The following is a 24,917-nucleotide window of genomic DNA, read 5'->3' on the forward strand; positions in this document are numbered from 1 at the left end:
GGTTGCAGACTCGGCTCTGATCTCCGGTTGCTGTGGCTCTGGTGTAGGCTGGCACCTACAGTTCCGATTCAACCCCTGGCCTGGGAACCTCCATATGCCACAGGTGCTGCCCTAAAAAGCAAACGAACAAACAAACAAACAAAAAAACAGCTCTCACTTTCAGCATTTCTTTCTTCTATAGCAAAATAGCGCATGCGCCAGACCCATTATTCCAGCCTGTTCTTGACTCAACACCTCTCAACACTATCCCGTTCCCGATGCTCTCAAACCCAGCTGAGAGGAGCTGGGAGGCTGAGTCTGCCTCCAACCCACCTTCCCGCAGGGCAGGGGCCTTTCCTCCCACTGTGCTGCACCCTCCCCCACCCAAGAAACCCAGCGCCTGGGGCCACCTTGGCTAGAGCATCCCCAACCTGCTGCAGTCTTGACCTTGGACAGGGGCTGAGGCTGCTCCGGAAAGAAAAGCTAGGAAGTATGTGGGCAGGTGCTGGAAACAAACTAAATGCCCATAACAGGAACAGGGAACCAGCCACAGAAAACCACAGCGGCTCACAAGAGAAAATCCTCTGCATACTTTCCGGAGCTCCCTGGCTCCCTGGGTTAAGAACCTGACTGCAGTAGCTCAGGTGGCTGCAGAGGCACAGGTTCCACCCCATGCCCCACACAGCAGGTTAAAAGAACCACCCCTTGCGGTGCAGGTGGCAGCTGCAGCCGGGATTCAATCCTTGGTGCAGAAACTTCCACATGCCAAGGGTGTGTCCATAAGAAAAAAAAAAAAAAAGCAGCAGCAGCACATACTTTATGAAGAAAATATTTCCATATGGCGTATTTCCAATGACAAAGGAAAAATAAATATTCTATGCATACGCACATATAGAGGCAGCAAATAAACTACACAGAATCTGGCATCTCAACTGTTGAAAAAGAGGAGGGGGTGGGGCTGGAAGGTGATTGACAGGAGGCTTGAAGTCAGGTAGCTCTGGGGTCAAATCTGGGCACAGCCACCTCTTATCAGAGTCGCCACAAGTCGATTATCAGCATCTCTGTGCCTTTGTTTTGATACTTACATCTATTACACAATGTTGTGGTGAGAACTTTGTTTTGCTTTTTTTTTTTCCTTTTTTAGGGCTCCACCCGTGGCACATGGAAGTGCCAGCCTACACCACAGTCACAGCCACAAAAGATCTGAGCCGCGCCTGCGACCGACGCCACAGCTCACAGCAACCCGGAATCCTTGATCCATTGAGTGAGGCCAGGGATCAAACCCGAAACCTCACGGTTCCTAGTCAGATTCATTTGTGCGGCGCCATGAGGGAAACTCTGTGGAGGGATTATTATGATTATTTTTTATTTATTTACTTATTTTGTTTGCCATTTCTAGGGCCGCTCCCTCAGCATATGGAGGTTCCCAGGCTAGAGGTGGAATCAGACCTGTAGCCGCCAGCCTACACCACAGCCACAGCAAACTGGGATCCAAGCCGCGTCTGCAACCTACACCACAGCTCACGGCAATGCTGGATCCTTAACCCACTGAGAGAGGCCAGAGACCGAACCCGAAACCTCACGATTCCTAGTCGGATTCGCTAACCACTGAGCCACGAAGGGAACTCCGAGAATTTTTTGAAGGTGATACATGTAACGTGTTTAACACGGTGCCTGGAACACAACATGCAATAAACAGTGGCTCTTAGGATTATCACTGCCATTGTTTCCAGGAAACATACCAACGTGTTCATTGCTGATGTGCCTGCACAGAGTCGTGAGAGTGATTTTTCTTTCCTTTCTCGGATCATCTGCATTTTATCAGATTTTCCTTAGTAAATGTGTATTTATTTTTGGTTTCGGGAGAAAACAGGGCAACAGGGGAAAGGAGACATGGAGCAGATCGAGCGTGGGGGCAGCGCGCCGCCCTTACCTGCAGCCTCTTTTGCAGTGCGCCTGCCTGGCAGGCCTCCCCCAGCGCCGCCTGCAGCGCGTGGGAGACCACGTGGCGCATGCAGGCCTCGGGCGTCTGCTGCTCTTGGGCCGCCTGCAGCTCCAGCAGCAGGGCACTGCACACGGAAGGAGACACCAGCTCAGGATCCACGAAGAGGAAGACTCTGAGGGCAGAGGTGGGGGGACCGAGGGCTGACTGAGGATGACCATGCAGAGAAGGGCCACCGAGGGGTGCCCTCGGAGCTCTGCAGCAGCCCCCACCCCAGTTATTTCGTTCCCCCCAAAACAGGCGCTTCAGCTCCATACGTCTAAGGGAGTGGAGCAACTCTAGGGAGTGGTGGGGCTTGCGGCAAAAAGAGCAGGCATGACCCTTCAAGTCTCATGTTTAGGTAAGTTCCAACTGAAATGCTGCTCCCTCCCTGGTCCATTGACCCTACAGCCCTCTAGGAGGGATCCTGACTCCTTCTTGCTGAAACTTGAGCCCTGAACCCTGAGTCCCAACTTCTCCCCTTGCCCTCATCACACCAGAAAACCAACCTCACCACCCCCCGCGCCCTGCGTTCCCTGTACTCAACTGTGTCATCCCAAGCTCTCCAGTGCTAAGCTCTCTGAATCCCTTTCCGTCCCTGCGCCCTCCAGGAACAGAGAGCTTGCTGCCGCTTTCAGTAGCGGGGCAGCAGAGGTACCAGCAGGAGAGAGAGCGCTGCGTCCCTGACTCTGTCGGCTCCTCCCCCAGCATGAGCCGTGCACGTGTCCTAAATCTTATCCAAAGGTAAGGCACACACAGATGACAGACCCCAGGTCTCACGGCATGACTGTGGCCTGAATCATAGCTATTCTGGAGCCGCCTCTGGCTTCCTGACTGTTGGCAGCTGCCTCATGGGCAAGGGCAGGATGGAGGTGGACCCCCAGAACCACAGACTGGTCCAGGTTCTGCGCGCGAGTGGGAGAGCCCTGCATCCAGCCCAGGAAGACCTAACTGCTTTCAGGGATCCCCCGGGAAAGACACACCCCATCCACCCTGACGACGGCCCCCCTGCTGCTGGACAAATGCCAGGCTTCTCTCCATCGGTCCCCTCGCTTGTCCTCCTGGCACCACCCTTGCTGGGGCCACTCACCTCTCCTGGTAGGGGTACAGCTCGCTCCTCAGGTTCTGCTCCGCAATGACCAGCCTCTGGTACAGCGTCCCTGCAGGGCAGACCCCTTCAGCCAGCCGGCCCCCGTGTCTCTCACCCCCATTCCCACTTGCTCAGGAGGTGCCGGGACTTTCGAGCTGCCTGGAATCCGAAGTGGAAGGCGAGAGCTCGGGGGTGCTGGAGGGGTCCTTACCGGGGACGGCCGTCTCTGTTTTCAGCCGGATGGCGCAGTCCAGGGCGACCGTGCAGTAGGGGGCGGGGAGGGTCAGCAGCCGCGTGCAGAAGGCGTAGGTGCTCCGGTGGAGCTCCTCCGGGATGCCTGTGGCCTGGGCGAGAGGGAGGAGTCGGGGTGCTCAGAGCCCTAGTCGCGAGGGGCCCTGGGTGGGTGGGGTGTGATGGGTGGCAGAGAAGTAGACGTGGGGCCTTCCCTCCCGGATCTGCACCTGCAGCCTCTTCTCCCAGCATCTCCAAGACCCACCTCTTGGACACCCCCCCACAGTGATCAGGCTGGAAATCCATCCGCATGCGGTGCCACCAGCACATCCGTTCCCCTCCCATCCCTCCCAACGTCTGAGACGCATGTTTGTCCCCGTTATGTCCCCAGTTTCTTGTCTTCGTGTATTAGGGAGGGGGCGGGGCTACGCAGAGAAGCCAGTTAAGGGGGCAGGGCAGTCCTCGAGCGCTAGGCTCGCCAGGCAGCAACCGGGTGTGTCCTGAATGTGCAGCCCCGTCACCCGCGGGTCACCTGGCCCGCCGTGCCTTCAGCCCGGCTCACCTTAGTGAGCACGTACATGAGCGTGTGCAGCAGGGGAAGGATGACATGCCGGGTGTCCTCCCTTTCTGCCTGGAAAACAGGAGATCAGAGGACATTTACGGGGCTGGGGCTTAGGGGGGGGTTGCCACACTCTAGAAGGAGATGGGGCAGAAGGCAGCGTCCCACCAGGCCCTGGGAAGAGTGGAAAAGGGCCGCAGCCTGCCCTGGTAGGAGACAGTGGAGTAGGGCAGGTGCATAGGTGTGGGGGGGGGGGGTGCGGGGAGGGGGGGGGAAGGAGCAGCAGGCTCAGGGTAGGAGGTGGCAGCAAGGGGACAAGCAAGTCCCAGACGTGGCATCTCCCTCGAGTGCAGCATTTCCCAAACAGGTGCACGTAAGGGCACTGGGTGGGGTGGAGGATAATTAAGGAGAGTTTTGAAAAATTTAAATAATTACGCATTTATGTTTATAGGTGCTTTCCATTTCTGTCGAATGAGAAGGGTTTCCACTTATGGTCATGTTATAGAGGCTTTTTTTTTTTTTTTTCTTTTTTGGCCACCCCCGCCACATACAGAAGTTCCCTAGGCCAGGGATCAAATCCGAGCCGGAGCTGCAACCTACGCCACAGCCGCAGCAACACGGCACTGGGCTGGGGACCCAACCAGTGCCTCCACAGAGACAAGTCGGATCGTCAACCCATAGCGGGAGCTGCTAGAGATTGTTTTTGAAAGATATTAATTCAGGTCCAACAGTGGGAGTCCCTGTAAAGATGATACTGTTTAGAGAAAAGTCCAGGGGACAGAGAAATACGGGACAACTCCAATGAGCAAGTGGAAGGACACGGGCTGATGGGCCTGGGTCCCCGGCTGGCCTGGCCTCTCTTCCTCCCCCCGCCACCGTCTGCCTCCCCCACACCCGGGAACCCACCTTCTCCAGTTCTCTGAGCAGAATGCGGACCAGCGCCGGACTCTTACCGGGATCTCGCTCCACCTTCTTGTGCAGGGACCACCTGCACATGCCTGGGCCAGGAGAAAGGGGAACCCAGCACAGCCGGGCAGGTGGGGGGCTCTGAGAGGAGACCCCTCTGAGCAGGACCCTGAGCTCTGGGGTGCCAGGTCTGATCCCCCCCCCACCCCCGAGCTGGGCACATGTGGGTGGGCTCCTCATAGGTGGTGCAGGTCTGATCGGCAGCCCTTGTGGCCGGTGAATTCCCAGGGCAGAAAGAGCAGTGACACGGTAGTGGAGACAGGTGTGTGCACGGGGCTTATGGAGCAGCAATGTCTACTGGAGAAGGTGGTTAAGAAAGAGGGTGGCAGATCCCCCATGGGCTCTGCCAAAGTCACTGGGAAGGTGAGCCGGGGGCAGAGAAGGCGTCCAGGTCCTTCAGGCTCCAAGGATTTCCAACAGGATCGGGGCTTGGCTGGAAGCCTCTCCTTCTGGGGCACTTTCCAGAGAACAACCGGGCAGAGCAGGCTGGGGTGGGGCTGGGCAAGCAGAGAGAACCGCTGGGTGGTGCCTGCCAGCTCTTACCTTGGTTGCTCTGCAGGGCGGGGGCCTGGGCACTGAGCTCCCTGAGCACAGCCTGTACGCTCCGCTGCAGATCCAGCTCCACGTCTGAGCAGCAGGGTGGGGAAAGCTGTGAGCCTGGGAGCTCTGAGCTCAGCAGCCCATGGCCTTACTTGCGCCCCCACCTCCACTCTCCCTGAGAATGTCTTTAGCCCCTTTTCCAGCCTTAAGAGGTGCCCGAAGCAATGCTGGCCAGGGGTGGAATGTGGCTTTCCTTTTCTTTTTTTTTTTTTCTTTCCCTCTCTTTCTTTTGGTTGTGCCCATGGCATGTGGAAGTTCCCAGGCCACAGATCGAATCTGCACCACAGCAGTCAACAATGCTGCATCCTTAACCCATTGAGCCACCAGGGAACTCCCTCGAATACAGCCTTTCAATCAGCATTTCTGGGTTCTTTGTAAAACCCACATCTCCCAGCATGTAGTCTGTACACTGCCAGTGGTACATAAGACAATTTTAGATGGTATACACATGATCCTAAATTTTAACCCATTACGTACTTATTTTAATGTATGTTAGGAAAAATACATAACTAGTTTCTCAACCTAAGCATAGAGCTAAAATTTAAAGTCAGTTTAGGAGTTCCCACTGTGGCACAAGTGAATCGGGAGCACTGGGATGTGGGTTTGATCCCCGGCCTGGCACAGTGGGTTAAGGATCCAGCTTTGCCTCAGCTGTGGCTTACGTTCACAGCTATGGCTTGGATCTGATCCCTGGCCCTGGAGCTCCATATGCCTCAGGGCAGCCAAAAAAAAAAACTAAAAAAAAAAAAGTTTATTTAAAGAAATATATCAGCTAAATACCAGGAGGTGACAAAGACTCTCTCCCCGACCAAATTTCACCTAGGATCCTCAAAGTCCTCTTCTCCACAAGGCCCTCAGCATAGCCCCTGTCCTGTCTTTTGCCTCTCAGCCCAGTTTTAGCAAGAATCCTGCTGTCAACTGACTGATAAAGAATCTCTCACCCTGGTATCAATCAGGTTCGCTATTCCACACCTCCAGCAAGAATCGTGTTGGGTCAATTCAGCACGAATCCCCCATCCCTGAGGTCCCCTCTTAGTAAATTTCCACCCGCTGACCCCTCCCTCCATTTGTTGGCTGGAAGTCCCCAGCTGTCTGCCTTCTTTGAGTCCCATCTCTCTCCTCTATTGCAATAGTCTTGAATAAAGTCTTCCTTAGGGTTTTTAAACAAGTGTCAGAATAATTTTTTCTTTAACAGCAACGCCTTGACACGGCCAAACAGCAGAACTGGTTCTCGCATCAGTCATCAGCGTTTGGGAAGAACAGTAGCTGACTCACTGGTCTCTCGCTACAAGGAGTTTAGGGGACCAAGGAGCTTTGTGCTGCTGGGCTGTGGAATCTATCACCTTGTGCCGAGGCTGCATGTTCTAGACCATACGGGCAGCAGCAGAGATTCTAAAGCAGCCTCGTTCTCAGGAACCTTCCCAGATGGCTGACTCTGGCTCAGGAATCCCCCAAGCCATTACCCATCAGTCTGGCACATTTCTACCCAGCCCTTCTTCTTTTTTTCCTCCTTCTTGGGGAGTCCGATTGGCATCGCAGGCTGGCAGTTCACTGTCCCAGCCAGCCCTCATCAGCTCCCTCTCCATTTTCCGTCTCACAGGTGTTTCCCGGCAGGAAGCCTTGCATACCTAATCTTGCATGTCTGCTTCTTAGAGGATCTGGACCAGCACAGGAAGCACAGGAGACAGTCTTCGGACTATAAATTCCCCTTGATGAGTATTTCCAACCTAGAGCTTGTCTTTCTAGGCCGGCGTGCAATCTCTGGTTGTCAGACAGGACAAACCACATGCCCCAGAGGTTCCCCTTTTGCCTTCGCTGTCAGGAAACCTACAGCCAAACTGAGGTCCAGCCTCAAAAATCTGCTCCAGCGACAGACCTCTCTCCTTTGCTCCTTTTGGGGTGCTCCTGCTACTTGGTGGCCTCGGATCCCTTTGGAAGTAGGTAGCACAGGGATGACAATTCTAGCAACCCAGCAGCTTTTTAGATTTTGTCCAGACTTGCTAAGGCCAAGGCATCTCGTGCCCTGATGCTACAGGACTGGCCCTCGTTTTCCTCCTGATTCTTATTGTTCCCCTGCCCAGACCAGGTCCACGTCTGATCCTGAGTCTCCTCCAGGCTGAGAGCAGGCAGGAAGTGGGCAGTTGGTAGAGCCCATGTGTACTCTGCTGGGTGGTGCACCTTCTCCCCAACCTGGCAAGGAAATTATTTAGCCTGGCAAGAAGGCTTGTCACAAGCCTTCCATCTACCCAGCTCCACCTTGCATGAAAATAAATGAGCTAACGCAAGGTGAACTATTGCAAAATGAAGCTGGGAGTTTCCGTTCCAGCGCAGCGGAAGCGAATCCAACTAGCATGCATGAGGATGTGGGTTCAATCCCTGGCCTCATTCAGTGGGTTAAGGATCGGGCACTGCCGTGAGCTGTGGTGTAGGTCGCAGACGTGGCTCAGATCTGGCGTTGCCATGGCTGTGGTGTAGGCTGGCAGCTGTAGCTCCAATTCAACCCCTAGCCTGGAACGCCATACACTGTGGGTGCAGCCCTAAAAAGCAAAATTAAGATAAAATAAAATAAAAATTAGGTTCTGTCTTCTTTCTTCTTTCCTCCTTTCTTCCTTCTCCCCACCTCCCACCGTGAACTACAAAAAAGACTTAACACTGCAATAATTATGATTTCTTCCCTGGCCCCCTTAATAGAAGGGTGGCCAAACCTTTGTCTTCGGAGCCCCAGGTTCTTCTGCTTTGCAGAGGGAGTTCAGTTTTTATGTTTCAGAGAAAAATAGAGAAGTTAACAAAACTCTGCCCGTAGTCCCGGGAGACAACCCCAAATAAAGTTTGTTTTCGAAAATCTGGACAGCCGGAACAAACTCTCAGGCTTTGGTCCACATCTGGCTTGCAGATGCGTCTTGTTTGGGCTTGCAGAGTGTCTTGGAAAAAAAAAAAAAAAAAAAGGAACTGTCTGCCAACATGTACAAATCAAGAGATTTTGCATAAAAGTTCAGATTACTGGCTTCTCTTGAAAGTCTGTCAACACGGGATGTGTGTTCTTCTCACATGTGACAATGGCGGGGCAGGGAAGCAGCTGCCCCCTTGAGACGGCGCAGCTCCTCCAGTGCTTCGGGGGCCCCTCCCCTTAGGTCCCTGATTCACATCCTCCCCCCGCCTCTTGACTCGGAAGCCCCCGTCTGACCGAGACAATCAGTCTGGCTTGTCTCCAAGGCAAGGGGATGAAGGCTGCTGGTTTCAGTTAAAGATCAGAGTGGCCATTCTAGGGTGAAAGGATGGATTTCCCCCAGACCGTGAGGGCACAGGGTGATGGGACAGCGGTGGCCAAGATCTCAGAGGAGGGGCAGCTCATCTCAGGTGAGGGCACTGTGTGCTCCCGGGCCACCTTTCCCGGAGCCCCAGAATGTCCTCCAAGGAGCCCTGTCTCTCTATGGACCATGCAAGCCTGGCCAGGCTGTGCTGGGGGCTGCAGCTGCCGTGGACCAAAGACCACAGACGTTCCCATCATCCCGGCTTTGTGACCCCCGGGCTTCTCCCAGGATCCCAAGGAGTGGGGAGGCATCCCAAGTAGATGACACTGGAATTCGTACTGATCTTGGAAAACAAGAACTTGAGGCTGGATTTGATTTAAGCGGAAAAAGACTATTTCTTGTGCCTCGAGTCTCTCAGGCTCACTTATACGTGATGGGCATGTCTAACATCACTAGAAAAATATTTTGTTATTTTTATTTACTTTTGGCCACACCCACAGCAGGCCAAGGTTCCCGGACCAGGGGTCAAACCCGAGCCACAGGAGTAACCAGAAGCACAGAAGTGACAACACCAGATCCTTTACCTGCTGAGCCACCAGGGAACTCCCTAATATCCTTCTTGATCCATAAAAGCCACTAAATAAATGATATTATTATCCTCCCCTCCACCCAGGAATGCAGGATATAACTATCAGGATTACTATTAACACCTAACTTTTGTTTTGTTTTGCTTTTTAGGGCACATTCATGGCATATGGAGGTTCCCAGGCTAGGGGTCAAATCGGAGCTACAGCTGCTGGCCTTTGTCACAGCCACAGCAACACATGATCCAAGCTGCGTCTTTGACCTACACCACAGCTCACGGCAATGCCCGATCCTTAACCCACTGAACGAGGCCAGGGATTGACGCCGCAACCTCATGGTTCCTACTCGGATTCGTTTCTGCTGCACCACAAGGGGAACTCCAACACCTAACATTTCAATTGCACTTGAAAGGTATACGTAGAGAGCCTTACATAAGCGTGGCAACGCAAAGGTACGTGTCTATCCCACCGATTACATCACAGCTGCAGGGAGACAGGAAAACTACATTTCCCAGATGCCCTTGCAGCCCGGTAGGAGCCATGTGACTGAGTTCTGGCCAATGGCACGTGGCAGAAGCGGTAGGTGCCACAAAATCCTCTACCTCATCCTCCTCCATGAGCCTGGAAGACAGGTGTGGAAGATGGTGGTGCCCCGAGAAGAAAGAAGTCACAATCCCTAAAAGACTGCAGCCCAGATGGAACAGTGACGTGGGTGAGAAAGAAGCATCTGTTGTGTGAATGACCTGGCACTGGGGGCATTTTTACAGCAGCTACTGTTCTCTGCCCAGGGGACACACACACTGTTCTCTGGTGTGTTATCTCACTGGATTCTGAGCAGAGCCCAGTGAGTTTGGCAGAACAAACACTGTTCTTTCTGTTTTGGGGACTCCAGATGGAAAGCCCTTACCTTTGCTGCATATCACCTCCCCAACAACAGAAGGTCAGACCCAGAGGGACCTGGAAGGCTGGCTCTTCCCATTTCACAGATGGGGAAAGGAGGCTCAGAGGGGAGAGGTGACTTATACCAGGTCACAGAGCTGCGGAAGCAGAGCTTTCTGTGTACCAAATGCTCTTCCTCTAAAGCTGTACTCTTTTTTTTTTTTTTTTTTTTCCAGTCATGCCGCAGCATATGGAAGTTCCTGAGCCGGGGATCAAACCCACGTGACAGTTGTAACTTGCGCCACAGCTGCAGAACTCGGGATCTTTAACCCACTGCTCTGCACGGGAACTTCCTAAAGCTGTACTCTTACACGTGACCATTCACCTCCTCACTGGGAAAAGAGAAGACCAATTCATTGTGACTACCAAAGACACTGAACTTGTGGGATGTATCCTTCCAACTAAAATGCTATGGAGAATGGTCCTTTTCCACTCTCTGGATATCAGCCAGAATCAGCAGCCCCTCCCTAGCATGGAAGTGGAAACAAACCAACTCTTTCTGGTCGACTCCCTTTTTTTTTTTTTTTAATATATATATATATATATATATATATTTTTGTCTTTATGCCTTTTCTAGGGCCGCACTCGTGGCATATAGAGGTTCCCAGGCTAGGAGTTTAATCCGAGCTGTAGCCGCCGGCCTACGCCAGAGCCACAGAAACACGGGATCCGAGCCGTGTCTGCAACCTACACCACAGGTCACGGCAACGCCGGATCCTTAACCCACTGAGCAAGGCCAGGACCGAACCCGCAACCTCATGGTTCCTAGTGGGATTCGTTAACCACTGAGCCACCACGGGAACTCCTTGACGCCCTTTAAACCACAATAAAACCCCTAACGGGGGTCCCACTCCTTCAGGCCAGGTGAGCTGCAATACAGTTGAGAAGAATCTGGTTTGTTTGTGGGTAATCCAATGCAGGCCTAGAACATCTGAGGCAGCTTAGCTCTGTAGAGGCCAAGGTCACTTGGTACCTGTTGTGTTTACTGGCTTCTATTTTGAAGCATGACCTTTTCCTGACTTTGACCCCTGAGCTGGGGTCCGTTTTCCTGGAGCCTATGCTGAGGATCTGGACCTCACTGACGGCCCTTCCCCCGGGGCGAGGACTGGTCTGAGAATCCCCGGATGCAGGGACAGCTCCATCTCCACATTTCAGCTGTTCATTCACATCCTGTGCTCAGCACCCACACGCAACACAGGCTGGAGTCACACAGCTCCCACTCCGCTTTCCTCCCTCCCATGCCTGATCCCCGCCTTCCCCCAACATGCAATAAAGTTTCAGATGGGTCTAAAAATGTTTGCCATCTTGCCCCTATTTGCAGGAACAGCAACATAACAATTCCTTTGGGCATCTTGAAACATCACTCTTTTGCAGCCTTCAAAAGAAATATCCTACTTTTCAGGTCCCTGTCCCCCTCTTCTTCTTTTTTTTTTTTTTTTTTCTGGCTGCACCTGCTGCACATGGAAGTTCCCAGGCCAGGGATCAAATCTGAGCTGCAGCTATGAGCTATGCCACAGCTGTGGCACCACCAGCTCTTTAACCCACTGTGCCACAGCAGAAACTCCAAGGTGCCCCTCTTAACTCTAGGATGAGTGGACTCTAATTACTGTAGGAAGGTGGGGAAAGTTAAAAACAAGTGTAATTTGGGAAGCCAGCCAGAACCACTGCAGTCCTGGTCATGGCAGGAAACTCCCCTCCTGAGCTTCCAGGGCAAGCGTGATAATCTGGGGATATTTCTTTCACCCAGTGCATTGTGGGTAGGGGGTCATCTGTCACATCTTTGGGGGTGGATGTCGGTGGTCTCACCTGCCCGGTAGCCTTCCCTGCTCATTGTAATCTTGGTGAGTCTGCGATCCAAGTGCCCTGCTCTGCCCTGGCCTTGGAGTGGCATAGGACCAAGACGGCCAATGGACTCCTTCTCAGTCTGCGTGACCTTTGTGCCAATGACTGGAGGAAGCCTGGAGCACTCTCTGAGGTCACCGCCTCCCTCTCCTTGTCCTGGTGGCAGATGTGTCTGCTCCTTTTCTGGTGCCTGCTGCATCAGCGGTTCCTCCATGCTCCGCTACTTTTTATTGTTGCAAATGAAATTAACCATATGGGTTTCTACTGCTTGTCTCCAAAAAACCTTTATCAGTACACCTCTTTCCTAAACACAGTTCAGTGTGTCTTTATTGTTATCACTAAAGTGAGTGCAAAGTAAGTGGCTTTTGAAATATGTAGATTTCTGCAGTGCGACCTCCCAACCCCTATTCTTCCTGACAACCAAACCCCAGCTGGTTAAAGACAACCAGGAATAGGGCGACACCAAGGTTCCCTGGCTGAAGTTCCTGACTGGGTAATTCGCTGGTTGAAGCTTCTGATTGGGTGACTTACAGGTTGACGCTTCTTCTGATTGGCTGAGGCTGAGAGTGAGTGTGGGGTGGAAGGATGCGTATCCTAGGAACAATGACAGCCTGGTGGCTGAGCCTCCCTGGCGTGTCCTCTACCCTCCCTGGGGACAGGGATCTTCAGTGGCATAGGAGTCTATGCCTGCGAGCTGGAGGAGTGGTCTCTGACTTGCTGGGGGAACCTTAGAAGATACACATTTGGGGCAAGTGTCTTCTCTGCTCGTTGTCCCAGGTTGGTGTAGGAGGAAGAGGTTCTGGAATCAGCCAGACCTGAGTGCCAATCCTGGCTCTGCCACTTACCGGCTGTGTAGCTTCAAGCAAATTCCCTAACCTCTCTGAGCCTGTCTCCCCTTCCAGTAAAATGAGGACAATCCTACTGACAACCCTACGTCACAGAATCCTTCCGATGTCTGCATGAGGCAACGTTCACAGCTGGATGCTGCGACCTAGACAGCTGGCTTCAAATCCTGATTTGACCGTATAATATCCATGTGACCTTGGGAACAATATCTGTCCTCTCTGTGCCTCCCTTTGCCCTTTCTGTAAAATGAAGTAGTTATACACTCTATCTGATGGGGCTTTATGAAGACTAAACAAGTTAATAATTGTCTACAGCTTTTTCCCACTACTTGATATATTATAAGGGCCACAGAAGTTTCTATTAAACAATACAAGTGTTTGGCAATAAATTTTGGCTCTTGCTGTCATGGTTTCCAATGTCCAGCTCAGTGACGGCCAGCAGCTGAGGCTCCTATCAGCCTGTGGATGCCTGTTTTTCAAGATATTCTCCATTTGGGCAGCTGAGTTGGGGTCTCCCAGCCTGGCTGGGTGGAAGTAGTCCTGCCAGCCCGGGGGGGCATTGCCACCTGCCAGAGGGGCCCTCCCCACTCTGCAGCCAAGTAAGCAGACCCCTCTCCCCCAGACGACACTGACCAGACTGACCTGAGCTCTCCATGGGAGCCTGGGCTGTGTGTGAGGAGGATGTGGTTGTCTCGGGCCGCAGAATGGAAAGTAAAGTGGTTATTTTTCTGCGGAGAGGTGGTTCTGCAAAATAAGAGACAGTTAGTGTAAGAGGCGGGGAAGTGCAGGAGCACATCTGGAGACTGGAGAGGCCTCCTGGGGACCGAGGCGTCTAACACACTGGAGGGGAGTTCGGGTTATTTAAGAAGCACTTTTGGGGTGCTTGCTATATGCCAGGCACCCTTTCCTCCCCCTCCTTTTAGGGCCACCCCCACGGCATATGGAGGTCCCAGGCTAGGGATCCAATCAGAGCTGCAGCTGCAGGTCTACACCACAGCCATAGCCACATGGGATCCAAGCCGCGTCTGCAACCTACACCACAGCTCGAGGCAATGCCGGGTCCTTAACCCACTGAGCGAGGCCAGGGATCGAACCTGCGTCCTCATGGATGCTAGTCAGATTCGTTTCCACTGAGCCACAACAGGAACTCCCAGGCACACTTCTAAGCACTTAAAAACTATCAACTCTTTCGTATTAACCTCATGAGGTATGATGTTCTCTGAACTCTGCAGATAGGGACGCCCAGAGAGGCTAAATAACGACTCAAGGTCAAATAGCTAATTCGTAAAGGAACGAGCCCTTGAACTCAGGCCATCTGGCTCTAGGGTTCAGGATTTCAGTCATGACCCCAGGCTGTCCCATGGTGACCCCAGCTGGAGAGGCTCCCAAAGTCTGCTTCCCAGGGCAATGCACTGCACAACTGAAAAGCAGAGGAATGCTGATTGAATCCAAGAGCGTGTTCTTTGCAAAAGGAAAATACACACATATTTGGGAAAGCTAGAGAGAGAACAAAACGATAATATAAAGGTCTGAACCCTCTATATCACACATGGTTTTCTGGGAAAACAAAAATGACTCAAAGGCTTCAGAAAAGAGGGTAAAACTGCTTATGTTAGAACCAGGGTGGAAACAGAAAAAAGTCGCCAAAGACTTAGCTCCTAAAAAGTGGTGTCTGTCTGGAGTTTCCACTGTGGCTCAGCTCTAACAAACCTGACTAGGAACCATGAGGACGCAGGTTCGATCCCTGGCCCTGCTCAGTGAGTTAAGGATCTGGCATTGCTGTGAGCTGTGGCTGTGGTGTAGGCTGGCAGCTGCAGCTCCACTTTGACCCCTAGCCTGGGAATCTCATATGCCTCGTGTGCGGCCCTAAAAAAGAAGGGGGGGTTGGGTGTCTGGCTCAGATGTTTCCTCTGATAAGTTCTCTCAAACTTGAAGAGTAAAAAAAATTTCTATGTTACTTAAACTGTTCCAAAGCAGAGAGAGAGAGGAAAAGATTCTCTGAAAACGCCAGCTTATCTCTGATCTAAAAAGGAAGTTTTTAAAAATAGGTAAAGCACGTCCCATCTATTGGGATATAAAAAGAAAAACAAGGAGTTCCCTTGTGGTGCCATGGGTGAAGGGTCCAGCATTGTCACTGAAGTGGCTTGGCTCGATGCAGAGGCGAGACTTCGACCGCTGACCGGGGAACTTCTACGTGCCACAGGTGCAGCCAAAAAAAAAAGCAAGAAGGAAAGAAAAAAAAAAACCCAACAAAAAACAACTAGTGTTGGTAAAGGTGCAGAGACATAAGGACCTGAGCGTGTTGTTGGCTGGAATGTGCGATGGTGCAGCTGCAGCAGAAAATAGCATGGCGATTCCTCAGAAAGCTAAACAGAGACTTACCCCTGGTTTACCAGCAATCCCACTTTATGTAAATACCCGAAAGAACTGCAAATAGAAATCTATCAGATCCTCGTACAGCGATGTTCATAGCAGCCTTATTCAAAACGGCCAAGGTAGAAATACTCCAAGTGTCCACGACAGGTGACTGGCTACACAAAATACGGTCTATACACACAACGCAAAAGTGTGCAGCCTTAAAAAAGAATGCCATTCTGATACGGGCTACATGCGGGTGAACCCTGAAAACAGCATGCTGAGTGAGATCAGCCAGACACTAAGGACAAATGCTATACGCGTGCCTCTACACGAGGCAGGCAAAATAAGCACATTCACAAAGACAGACCACATGACAGGGGTTACTGGAAGCTAAGGGGGAGGAAGGAATGGGCAGTTTCTGTTTAACAGGTACAGACAGCGTTTCCACCTGGGAGGATAAAATGGGCTCAGCGGGACCTGGACAGTAGTGATGACGAATCATGTCACACCAGGAACGCACTGCACGCCACTGAATCGTGCACTAAATGGGTAAACTTTATGGTGGGTGTATTTTACCACGATAAACAAACAGATCGGGCTCATCTATAAATACGAAAGTCAATTTACAATAATTATCAATAATTCAATTGAATATACTAAAATTCTCAGGTACTCTGAATAATCTTACCCTATTGATATCATAGAAACGGATATTCACATGTGATACACCATGGACAAATATTAGAAAAAATAACAACATCAACTGTTGGTGAGGATGTGAGAAAATCTGCTGCCACCCTCAGCGGGCACGAGTGGAAATGGGTGTGGCTTCTCTAGAGGGCAGCTGGGCCACGTGTGTCAAAACTCAAAATGTGCACGCTTTCTTGTCCAATTTCACTTTTAGGAATTTCTCCTAAGGAAATAACTGGACAAGTGAATAGGAATATGTACAAAAAGCTTCATTAAAACAGTTTTCTGGAATTCTCCTGTGGCATGGCAGGTTAAGGGTCAGGCATTGTCACTACAGTGTCTCAGGTCGCTGCTGTGCCTTAGGTTTGATTCCTGGCCCGGGAACGTCCACAGGCTGTGGGCGTGGCCAAAAATGTAAGGAAGTTGAATTGCGAATTAATAAAATGGATTTTTTTTAAGAAACTATTTTTTTAGGCATGTGTCCACAGCATGTGGAAGTTCCTGGGCCAGGGCTCGAACCCATACCACAGCAGCGACCCCAGCCACTGCAGTGACAATGCCGTATCCTTAACCCACTGCACCACAAGAGAACTCCCCTTGGTTTCTCTGGTTTTTCCTGCTACATCCTCCAGGCAATCCTGGGACAACTGGTAGCAATGACAATAATGGCATTTGTGGCCATGCAGGTCCTAAAATTTTGAGGAAGGGGAATCTCTCTGAGAGAAACTGTGGTTCTAAGGGCACAGGAGAATTCTTTTATTTTTCCCCCTTTATCAGAAAAACAAAACCCAGGAATAAGAAACAGAAAATAAATAATAAAGTAGTATACCTAAATTAAAACATATCAATAATTCATTAAATGTAAATGGTCTAAACACACCAACTAAAGGATTATGAGCACAGACAGAAAAAACAAAACCAAAACTAATTCTATGCTGTTTGCAATACATTCACTTCAAATATAATGTCAGGGAGTTCCTGCTGTGGCTCAGTGGTAATGAATCTAACTAGTATCCATGAGAATGTGGGTTCAAATCCCTGGCCTCACTCACTGGGTTAAGGATCCAGCACTGCCATGAGCTGTGGCACAGGCCGGCAGCTACAACTCTGGTTTCACCCCTAGCCTCAGAACTTCCATATGCCACAGGGGTGGCCCTAAAAAGACAAAAACAAAACAAAACAAAAATATAATGCCATATGTATAATGCCATATACATTAAAAGACAAAGAGCAGGAAAAAATATAGTATGCAAATACTAACCAAAAGGAAACAATGGCTCTATTTATAAGAGACAAATTAGATTTCAGAGCAAGGAAAATTACCAGGAATAAAGAAAGACATTTGCATAATGATAAAAGGGTCTATTTATAAAGAAGACATAACAATCTTAAATACATATGCACCCAACAAAAGGGCTTCAAAAATACATAAGGAAAAAATGAATAAAACCCAAGGATAAGTAGACAAATCCACAATCACAGTTAGAGATTTTAACAATCCTCTCAGTAACTGATAGAACAAGCAGAGGGAGAATCAGCAAAAATACAGAAAAACTGGACAATACCATCAACCAGCCGAATTTAACTGGCATTTATAAAACACTGCACACAACAAAATAACAGACTATAAACTCAAGTGCACGTGAAACATTCACCAAGACAGACCATTCCCTGGATCATAAAACAGACCTTCACATGTTTGGAGTAATTGAAACTGCACAAAGTGGGTTTGCTCACCATAACGAAACTAAGTCAGTAACATAAAGATCATTTGAAAAACCTCCAAATATGTGTATATACTAAACAACACATTTCTAAATAATCTGAGGGCCCAGAAAACGCAAGAGGAAGAAACGATTCCAGCTCATTTTATGACCACAGCACTAACCCGATACCGAAACCAAAGATCGTACAAGAAAACAGACCAATGTTCCTGGCAAACATGTGAAAAACTGTTCAACAAAATCCTAAGAGGCCAAGTCCAGCAAATATATAAAAAGAATAATGCATAACAATCTAAAGGGTTTTATCCCAGGGATGCAAGACTGTTTCAATATTTAAAAGTCAATCAGTGTAATTGACCATGTCATTAAAGACTAAAAAAGAAAAAACATATGATCCTATGAATTACTGTAATAAAAGCAGTTGACAAATTAATTTATTTTATTTTTTTCTTTTTAGGGCTGCACCCACGGCATGTGGAGGTTCCTAGGTTAGGGGTCCAAATGGAGCTGCAGCTGCCGGCCTACACCACAGCCACAGCAACCTGGGATCCGAGCCACATCTGCGACCTACACCACAGCTCACGGCAACATCAGATCCCACTGAGCGAGGCCAGGGGTCCAACCCGCATCCCCATGGATACTCGACGGAGTCGTTTCCGCTGCACTGCAATGGGAACCCCCACATGTGACAAACTTTAATACTCATTCTTGATAAAAAAAATGTCCAGCAAATCAGAAACACAAGGGACCTTCATTAATAAAGGGCATCTACCCAAAAAACCCCACAGCTAACAAACGGAACAGTGAAGAGGCAAGAAGTTTCACTCGCAGCATTCCCGTCCACCAATTCAACTCAATACTGGCATCTTGCGTCATAAGGGGGGGGGGAAGGGAGAAAGTAAAAGAGGTATACAGATCAGAAAGAAAGAAAGAAAGAAAACTATTTGCAAATAAAATGACCCTATTCAAAGGTCACAAGTCCACATTAAAAAAATCTGAAAGAATTTCCTAGAACTAATAAGTGAGTTTAGAAGTCACTAGGAAAAAAAAAAAAAGGAGTCCCTGTCGTGGCGCAGTGGTTAACGAATCCAACTAGGAACCATGAGGTTGCGGGTTCGGTCCCTGCCCTTGCTCAGTGGGTTAACGATCCGGTTGCCGTGAGCTGTGGTGTAGGTTGCAGACGCGGCTCGGATCCTGTGTTGCTGTGGCTCTGGTGTGGCCGGTGGCTATAGCTCCAATTCGACCCCTAGCCTGGGAACCTCCATATGCCCCGGGAGCGGCCCAAAGAAATAGCAAAAAGACAAAAAAAAAAAAAAAAAAAAAAAGAAGTCACTAGATACAGGGTCAACATAAAACATCAGTCATATTTATATATGCCAAAAATGAACACCTGGAAACCCAAATCGAAAACACAAGGCCACTGAAAATAGCTCCAAAATAAAGAACAGACATACTTAGGTATAAGTCTATCAAATCATGTGGAAGAGCTGCATGATGAAAACTATAAAATGCTGATGAAAGAAATCAAAGACTTAACTAAATGAAGACACACACAATGTTTATGATTTGGAAGACCCAATACGTTTAAGATTTTAAACCTCGTTCCCATCGTGGCTCAGTGGTTAACGAATTCAACTGGGAACCATGAGGTTGGGGGTTCGATCCCTGGCCTTGCTCAGTGGGTGAAGGATCTGGCATGGCCGTGAGCTGTGGTGTAGGTCACAGACGCGGCTCGGGTCCCGTGTTGCTGTGGCTCTGGTGTAGGCCGGTGGCTATAGCTCTCATTCGACCCCTAGCCTGGGAACTTCCATATACCTCAGGCACGGCCCTAGAAAAGCCAAAAAAAAGACTTTACATCTCCCTAAATTGATTTATAAATTTAATGTAATTCTGGAGTTCCTGTTGTGGCTCAGCAGAAATGAACCCAACCAGTATCCAGGAAGATAAAGATTTGATCCTTGGCCTTGCTCAGGGTTAAGGATCCAGTGTTACTATGAGCTGTGGTGTAGGTTGTAGATTCGGCTTGGATCTAGTGTTGCTATGGCGGTGGTGTAGACTGGCAACTACAGCTCTGATTTGACCCCTAGCCTGGGAACCTCCATAAGCCACAGGAGCAGCCCTAAAAAAAGCAAAAAAAAAAAAAAAAAAGTAATTCCAATAACAATACCAGCAGAATTCCCTGGTGGCTCATTGGGTTAAGGATCAGGCATTGCCACTGCTGTGGCTCTGGTTACTGTTGTGGCATGGGTTCAATCCCTGGCCCGGAACTCCCACATGCCATAGGTGCAGCCAAAAAAACAAAAAACAAACAAAAAAAACCCAGCAATATATTTTTGTTGATACAGAGAAGCAGATTCTAAATTCATAAGGCAGTGGAGTAGCCAAACAATTTTGAAAAAAAATCTGGGCACTCCTCTCACTTTGTCTTTGTTTGTTTATTTGTTTGTGGCTGTGCCCACAGCATGCAAAAGTTCCCGGGCCAGGGATCAAACTAGAGCCACAGCAGCAACCAGAGACACAGCAATGACAACAGCAGATCCCTAACCCGCTGAGCCACAGAGGAACTTGTCATAGTCTTTTTCAAAGAACTGTCATAAAGTTATTTGTGAAGGACTAGATACAGAGCAGTGTCCAGAAATAGACCCACAAAGACATGGCTAATTGATTTTTGACAAAGTTATGAAGGCAAGTCAATGCACAAAGGATAGTCTTTTCAACAAATGGTGTTGAAGTATTTCATTATCAATATATTAAAAAAAGGTATCGACTTAAGCCCACATCGTCAAACAAAATGAACTCGAAATATATCACAGATCTGAGTGTAACATGTAATACTGTAAACTTTTAGAAGAAAATATAGGAAAAAGTCTTAGTGACGTTTGGGGTTACGGGAGGAGTTCTTAAATAAAATACCACAAGCATGACCCATAAGAGAAGAAAAAAACTGATAAGTTGGACTTTGCCAAAATTAAAAAACTTTGGCTTTATGAAAGCTATCTTTAAGGGAGTGAAAACACAAACTACAGACTTGGAGAAAATTATTTTCAAATCCCATATTTGACAAAGAAGTTGTTTCCAAGATATATTAAAAAAAAACCTCTCAAAACTCAATCATAGGAAAAGAAATAATACTCCCCAATGGGCAAAACATTTTAATAGAGAGTTCATTAAAATGAGTGGCAAATAAGCATAAGAAAAAAATGCACTTTATTAGCTAATATGGGAATGCAGATTTAAACTATGAGATTCCGCTATATACCTACTAGAATGCCTAAACTGGAGTTCCTTTGTGCCAGCAGACGAATCGATAGGAACATGAGGTTGCGGGTTCGTCCTGCCTTGCTCAGTGGTTAACGATCCGGCGTTGCGTGAGCTGTGTGTAGTTGCAACGCGGCTCGGATCCGCGTTGCTGTGGCTCTGGCGTAGCCAGTGCTACAGCTCCGATTCACCTAGCTGGAACTCATATGCCGCGGGAGCGGCCCAAGAAATAGCACAAAGACATAAGTAAATAAAGTATGCTTTAAAAAAAAATTCTAGAATTTACAAAAGAAAAAAAAAAGGAAAGCTTGTTCAGTGGTGCTCTCGCATCTTTATAAAACTCCAGAGCATTTACACACGAGGCACAGCTACCTTCTGGAAAACATCGAGGAACTGGGGTGGAAAATGGACATTTGCTCTGTACTCTTTTTGATCATTTTGATTTTTTTCAATTTGTGCATGTTTTATATATTCTAAGAGCAAAAAAGCCTCTATATCTAATTACCAACTTACAGGAAATACAGAACTTGCTGACACATGTTACTAGGATGCAAAGTCTAGGCTCCGATAAACTTTTTTTTTTTTGCTTTGCTTTTTAGGGCTGCACTTGCGGCATATGGAGGTTCCCAGGCTAGGGTCGAATTGGAGCTGTAGCTGCCAGCCTACACCACAGCCACAGCAACGCCAGATCAGAGCTGCGTCTGCGAACTACACCACAGCTCACGGCCATGCCAGATCCTTAACCCACTGAGCAAGGCCAGGGATTGAACCCGTAACCTCATGGTCCTAGTCGGATTCACTTCCACTGGCCACAACGGGAACTCCAGGCTCTGATCAACTCTACAGGACAAACATTCTGTGTTATTTAACAGATAATCACAAGGAAGGTGGGGTGATGGTGGGAGGGGAGACACGAAGCGAAGGAAGAGGGGCTATAGATTAATGGCATTTAAGAGACATCAGAAACCAAGTGAACGTGTGAATCTTGTTTCAATCCTAATTCAAACCATTACCAAACCCCACAACATTCGAGGTAACTGGGAATTTGACCATCACAGAAATCTGGGCAGAGAGAGGTAACAGTACTGTAGCTCTGTTTAAAACAAAAACAAACAAATAAACAAAAAAAAGAGTTATCTCTATTTATTTATTTATTCATTCATTCATTTTTAGGGCCGCACCTGCAGCATGTGGAAGTTCCCAGGCCAGGGGTGGAATCAGAGCTCTAGCTGCCGGCCTACACCACAGCCACAGTAACGTGGGATCCAAGCCGTGTCTAAGACCTACACCACAGCTCACAGTGATGCGGGATCCTTAACCCACTTAGCGAGGCCAGGGATCGAACCTGTGTCCTCGTGGATACTGGCCAGATTCATTAATCACTGAGTCACGACGGGAACTCCTCTACATCTGATTCCTGAATGTTAAGTATCTTTGACTTTATTTTTATTATATGACAAATGGCACACAAAAGAGAGAGCCGAGGAGTTCTCTTGCGGCCCAGTGAGTTAAGCATCTGGCATTGTCACTGCAGCAGCTCAGGTCGCTGCCGTGGCACAGGTTCAATCCCTGGCCTGGGAGCGTTCACATGCCCCAGGTGCAGCCAATAGAAAAAGAGAGAAAGAGACAGAGAGAGTGCTGACATATATTTAAGTTGGGAAGCCAAATAATAAAACAGGAGTTCCTGCTGTGGCAAAACACGCTCGGCGGCGTCTCTGCAGCACCAGGAGATAGGTCCTAACCCCAGCCTGGCACAGTGGGTTAAAGGATCTGGTGCTGCCACAGCTATAGCATCAGGTCACAACTGTGGCTGGGATCTGATCCCTGGCCTGGGAACTCCATATGCCTCTAGGCAGTCAATAATAATGATAATAATAATAATAATAATAAACCAGACACCCTGAGCTCCTTATTCAAGAACACGACCAGTGTGTTGCACTGTGTGTAACGTATAACGATAAACCTATTAAAATAATTGCTCTTCTCTCAACTCCTGGGTCCCTGAGGCTGCTGAGCTGTGAGGCTGCCCACACCAGGCGGAGGGGTAATGGGCTGGAGTCTGAAGAATCAGGTTCAAGTCCAGCCCCTCCCCCCCTCCTGGTGGCCCACGGGGACCTCTCTGAGCTGCAGGTGCCTCCTCTGTTCGTGAGAGGAGCACCCAGAAGCGTCAGGCAGAACGTCAGATGATTTTATGACAGCATTTTGAGCAAGGGCTGGGCTTGGACGTTGGGGACCCAAACTAAAGAGGGGAAAGTGGCAAAAGCATTCATGCTGTTCATTCTGCAGATGCTCAGCGGCACGGTTTGGTGGGTAAGCGTAGCTCCTGAAACGAAGTGAACTGCGAAGATTCAAACATGAAAATTGACCATGAGTGAAAGACCTCGGGGGGCTCCCAGTCGAGGGAGAGGAGCCGGAAAATGACAACAATGCTGTGGTCAGAGCCACTGCCCAGATAGACAGGCAGCACGGACAGGGCAGATCTGGGTCAGGGCCCCCAATCCTGGGGGGGAGGGAAGCCCAGAGAAGCGTCTCGAGGGGGACCTACAAAGTTAGGTTCCCAAGTCCCCCCCATCAGCTGTGAGGAAGGATCTAATAACCTTTGCTCCAACCCCACTGCCTCCCCCCCACCCCCGCCACCTGCCCCCATCCCGGGTCCAAGCCACCATCGGCTCTGGCTCAGACTAGAGTGGTGCCCCCAGTGGGCCTCACAGCTTCCAGTCCCCCCTGCAATCCAGCCCCCAATGAAAGCCCTCCAAGGACCTCCCTCGGACCTCACAATGAACCCCGCATTCATCCTGCCGAAACCTGGCCAGATCTGAGCCCGGCACACCTTCCCAGCCCCGTCTCATTCGCTCTCCCTCTGGCTCACCAGCCTCGCACCTCAGGGCTCTTTGTGTTCCTCAGTCCTACCTCGGGGCCTCTGCATGCTTCTGCCTGGAACACCTTTTTCCCAAGCTTTTGTCACAGCTAGCTCCTTCTCAACATTCAAGCCTCATTTTACTGCCCTTTGTGAGTTTTTTTTTTTTTGGCTATGTCCTGGCATACAGAAGTTCCCAGGCCACGAATCGAACCTGTGCCACAGCAGTGACAATGCCAGATCCTTAACCACTAGGCCACCAGGGAACTCCCTCAGGTCTCATTTTAAATGCCACCTCTTTAGAGAGGCCTTTCCTGACCCGTCTTTCTAAAACAGCCCTTGGAGTTCCCTCATAGCGCAGCGGGTTAAGGACCCAGCATTGCCACTGCAGCAGCAGCTCCGGTCGCTGCTGAGGCATGGGTTTGATCACTGGCCCAGGAACATCCACATGCCATGGGTGCCCCCCCCCCCGGACTTACTTTGAAAAGCTGGGGGTGGTCTGGGCTGATTTTTAATTGGAAGTAAAATTCTAAGAAGCTTGAACAATCACTGTCAGAAGACTTTCCTGTTCGTTCCTCTATTTGTTCATTCGCTCACTCATTCATTCATCAAACACTTATTCAGTGCCCATATACACACTGGTGCGGGTACTGGGGATGCTCTGTGCTACCTCCTTGTTCCTCTGAGGGGACCTCTGTCCTCTATTTCCTGTCCGTCGGGGCAGCTGACCGCACCGGTGTGGGGGAGAGCCCTCAGGGTCAAGCTTGCACCAGACAGGAAACAGAAAGAAGCAGAACCCAGGTCATTCTCAAAATGCATCAACGTCTCCTTGGTTTCACTTCAGGAGGACATGACTTTCTCAGGAAGTAAAGCCTGCCCGGTTAAGCACCCACACAAGCCCCTGAGGTTTTCGCGATGCACCTCGTGGGAGCTGACTGCACGTACCGCGCTGTAACACGGTGAAGATTTCAGGGCCCGTTGGCGGGGGAAGGAAGCCTCCATCCTGTACTGAACGGCCCCCACTTTCTCAGGGATGATCCCTATTTCAGCCATGGGGGCTGCACCACGCATAAAGCAGGTGGATGGGGCGACCGTCCAGCCCCCCGCCTCACTGGCCTCTTGGTAATGTACCCGGCCAGGGAGGGCGAGGTTTTGTCATTTAT

The 24,917-nt window shown here is 49.6% G+C and overlaps 1 protein-coding gene across 6 annotated transcripts in view; it reads right to left on the reverse strand.

The window, feature by feature from the left end:
* Positions 1–24,917, reverse strand: part of PIK3R6 (phosphoinositide-3-kinase regulatory subunit 6) — a 60,090-nt gene that overhangs the window by 21,865 nt on the left and 13,308 nt on the right. For 3 of the 6 annotated variants that reach the window (XM_021067869.1, XM_021067870.1, XM_021067867.1), the window contains 7 exons: positions 13,510–13,611; positions 5,350–5,433; positions 4,747–4,838; positions 3,844–3,912; positions 3,262–3,394; positions 3,051–3,120; positions 1,913–2,096 (listed from right to left, as the gene is read on the reverse strand). In XM_021067869.1, coding sequence (XP_020923528.1) covers positions 1,913–2,096; positions 3,051–3,120; positions 3,262–3,394; positions 3,844–3,912; positions 4,747–4,838; positions 5,350–5,433; positions 13,510–13,522 — 645 coding nt within the window. In that variant the 5' untranslated portion in view covers positions 13,523–13,611. Of the gene's footprint in view, positions 1–1,912; positions 2,097–3,050; positions 3,121–3,261; positions 3,395–3,843; positions 3,913–4,746; positions 4,839–5,349; positions 5,434–7,034; positions 7,806–13,509; positions 13,612–24,917 lie in introns of those variants that run through there. The other 3 variants (XM_021067865.1, XM_021067864.1, XM_021067866.1) reach the window with 2 other exon arrangements.

The sequence above is a fragment of the Sus scrofa genome, chromosome 12, assembly GCF_000003025.6.
Source record: "Sus scrofa isolate TJ Tabasco breed Duroc chromosome 12, Sscrofa11.1, whole genome shotgun sequence".
Classification (NCBI taxonomy): domain Eukaryota; kingdom Metazoa; phylum Chordata; class Mammalia; order Artiodactyla; family Suidae; genus Sus; species Sus scrofa.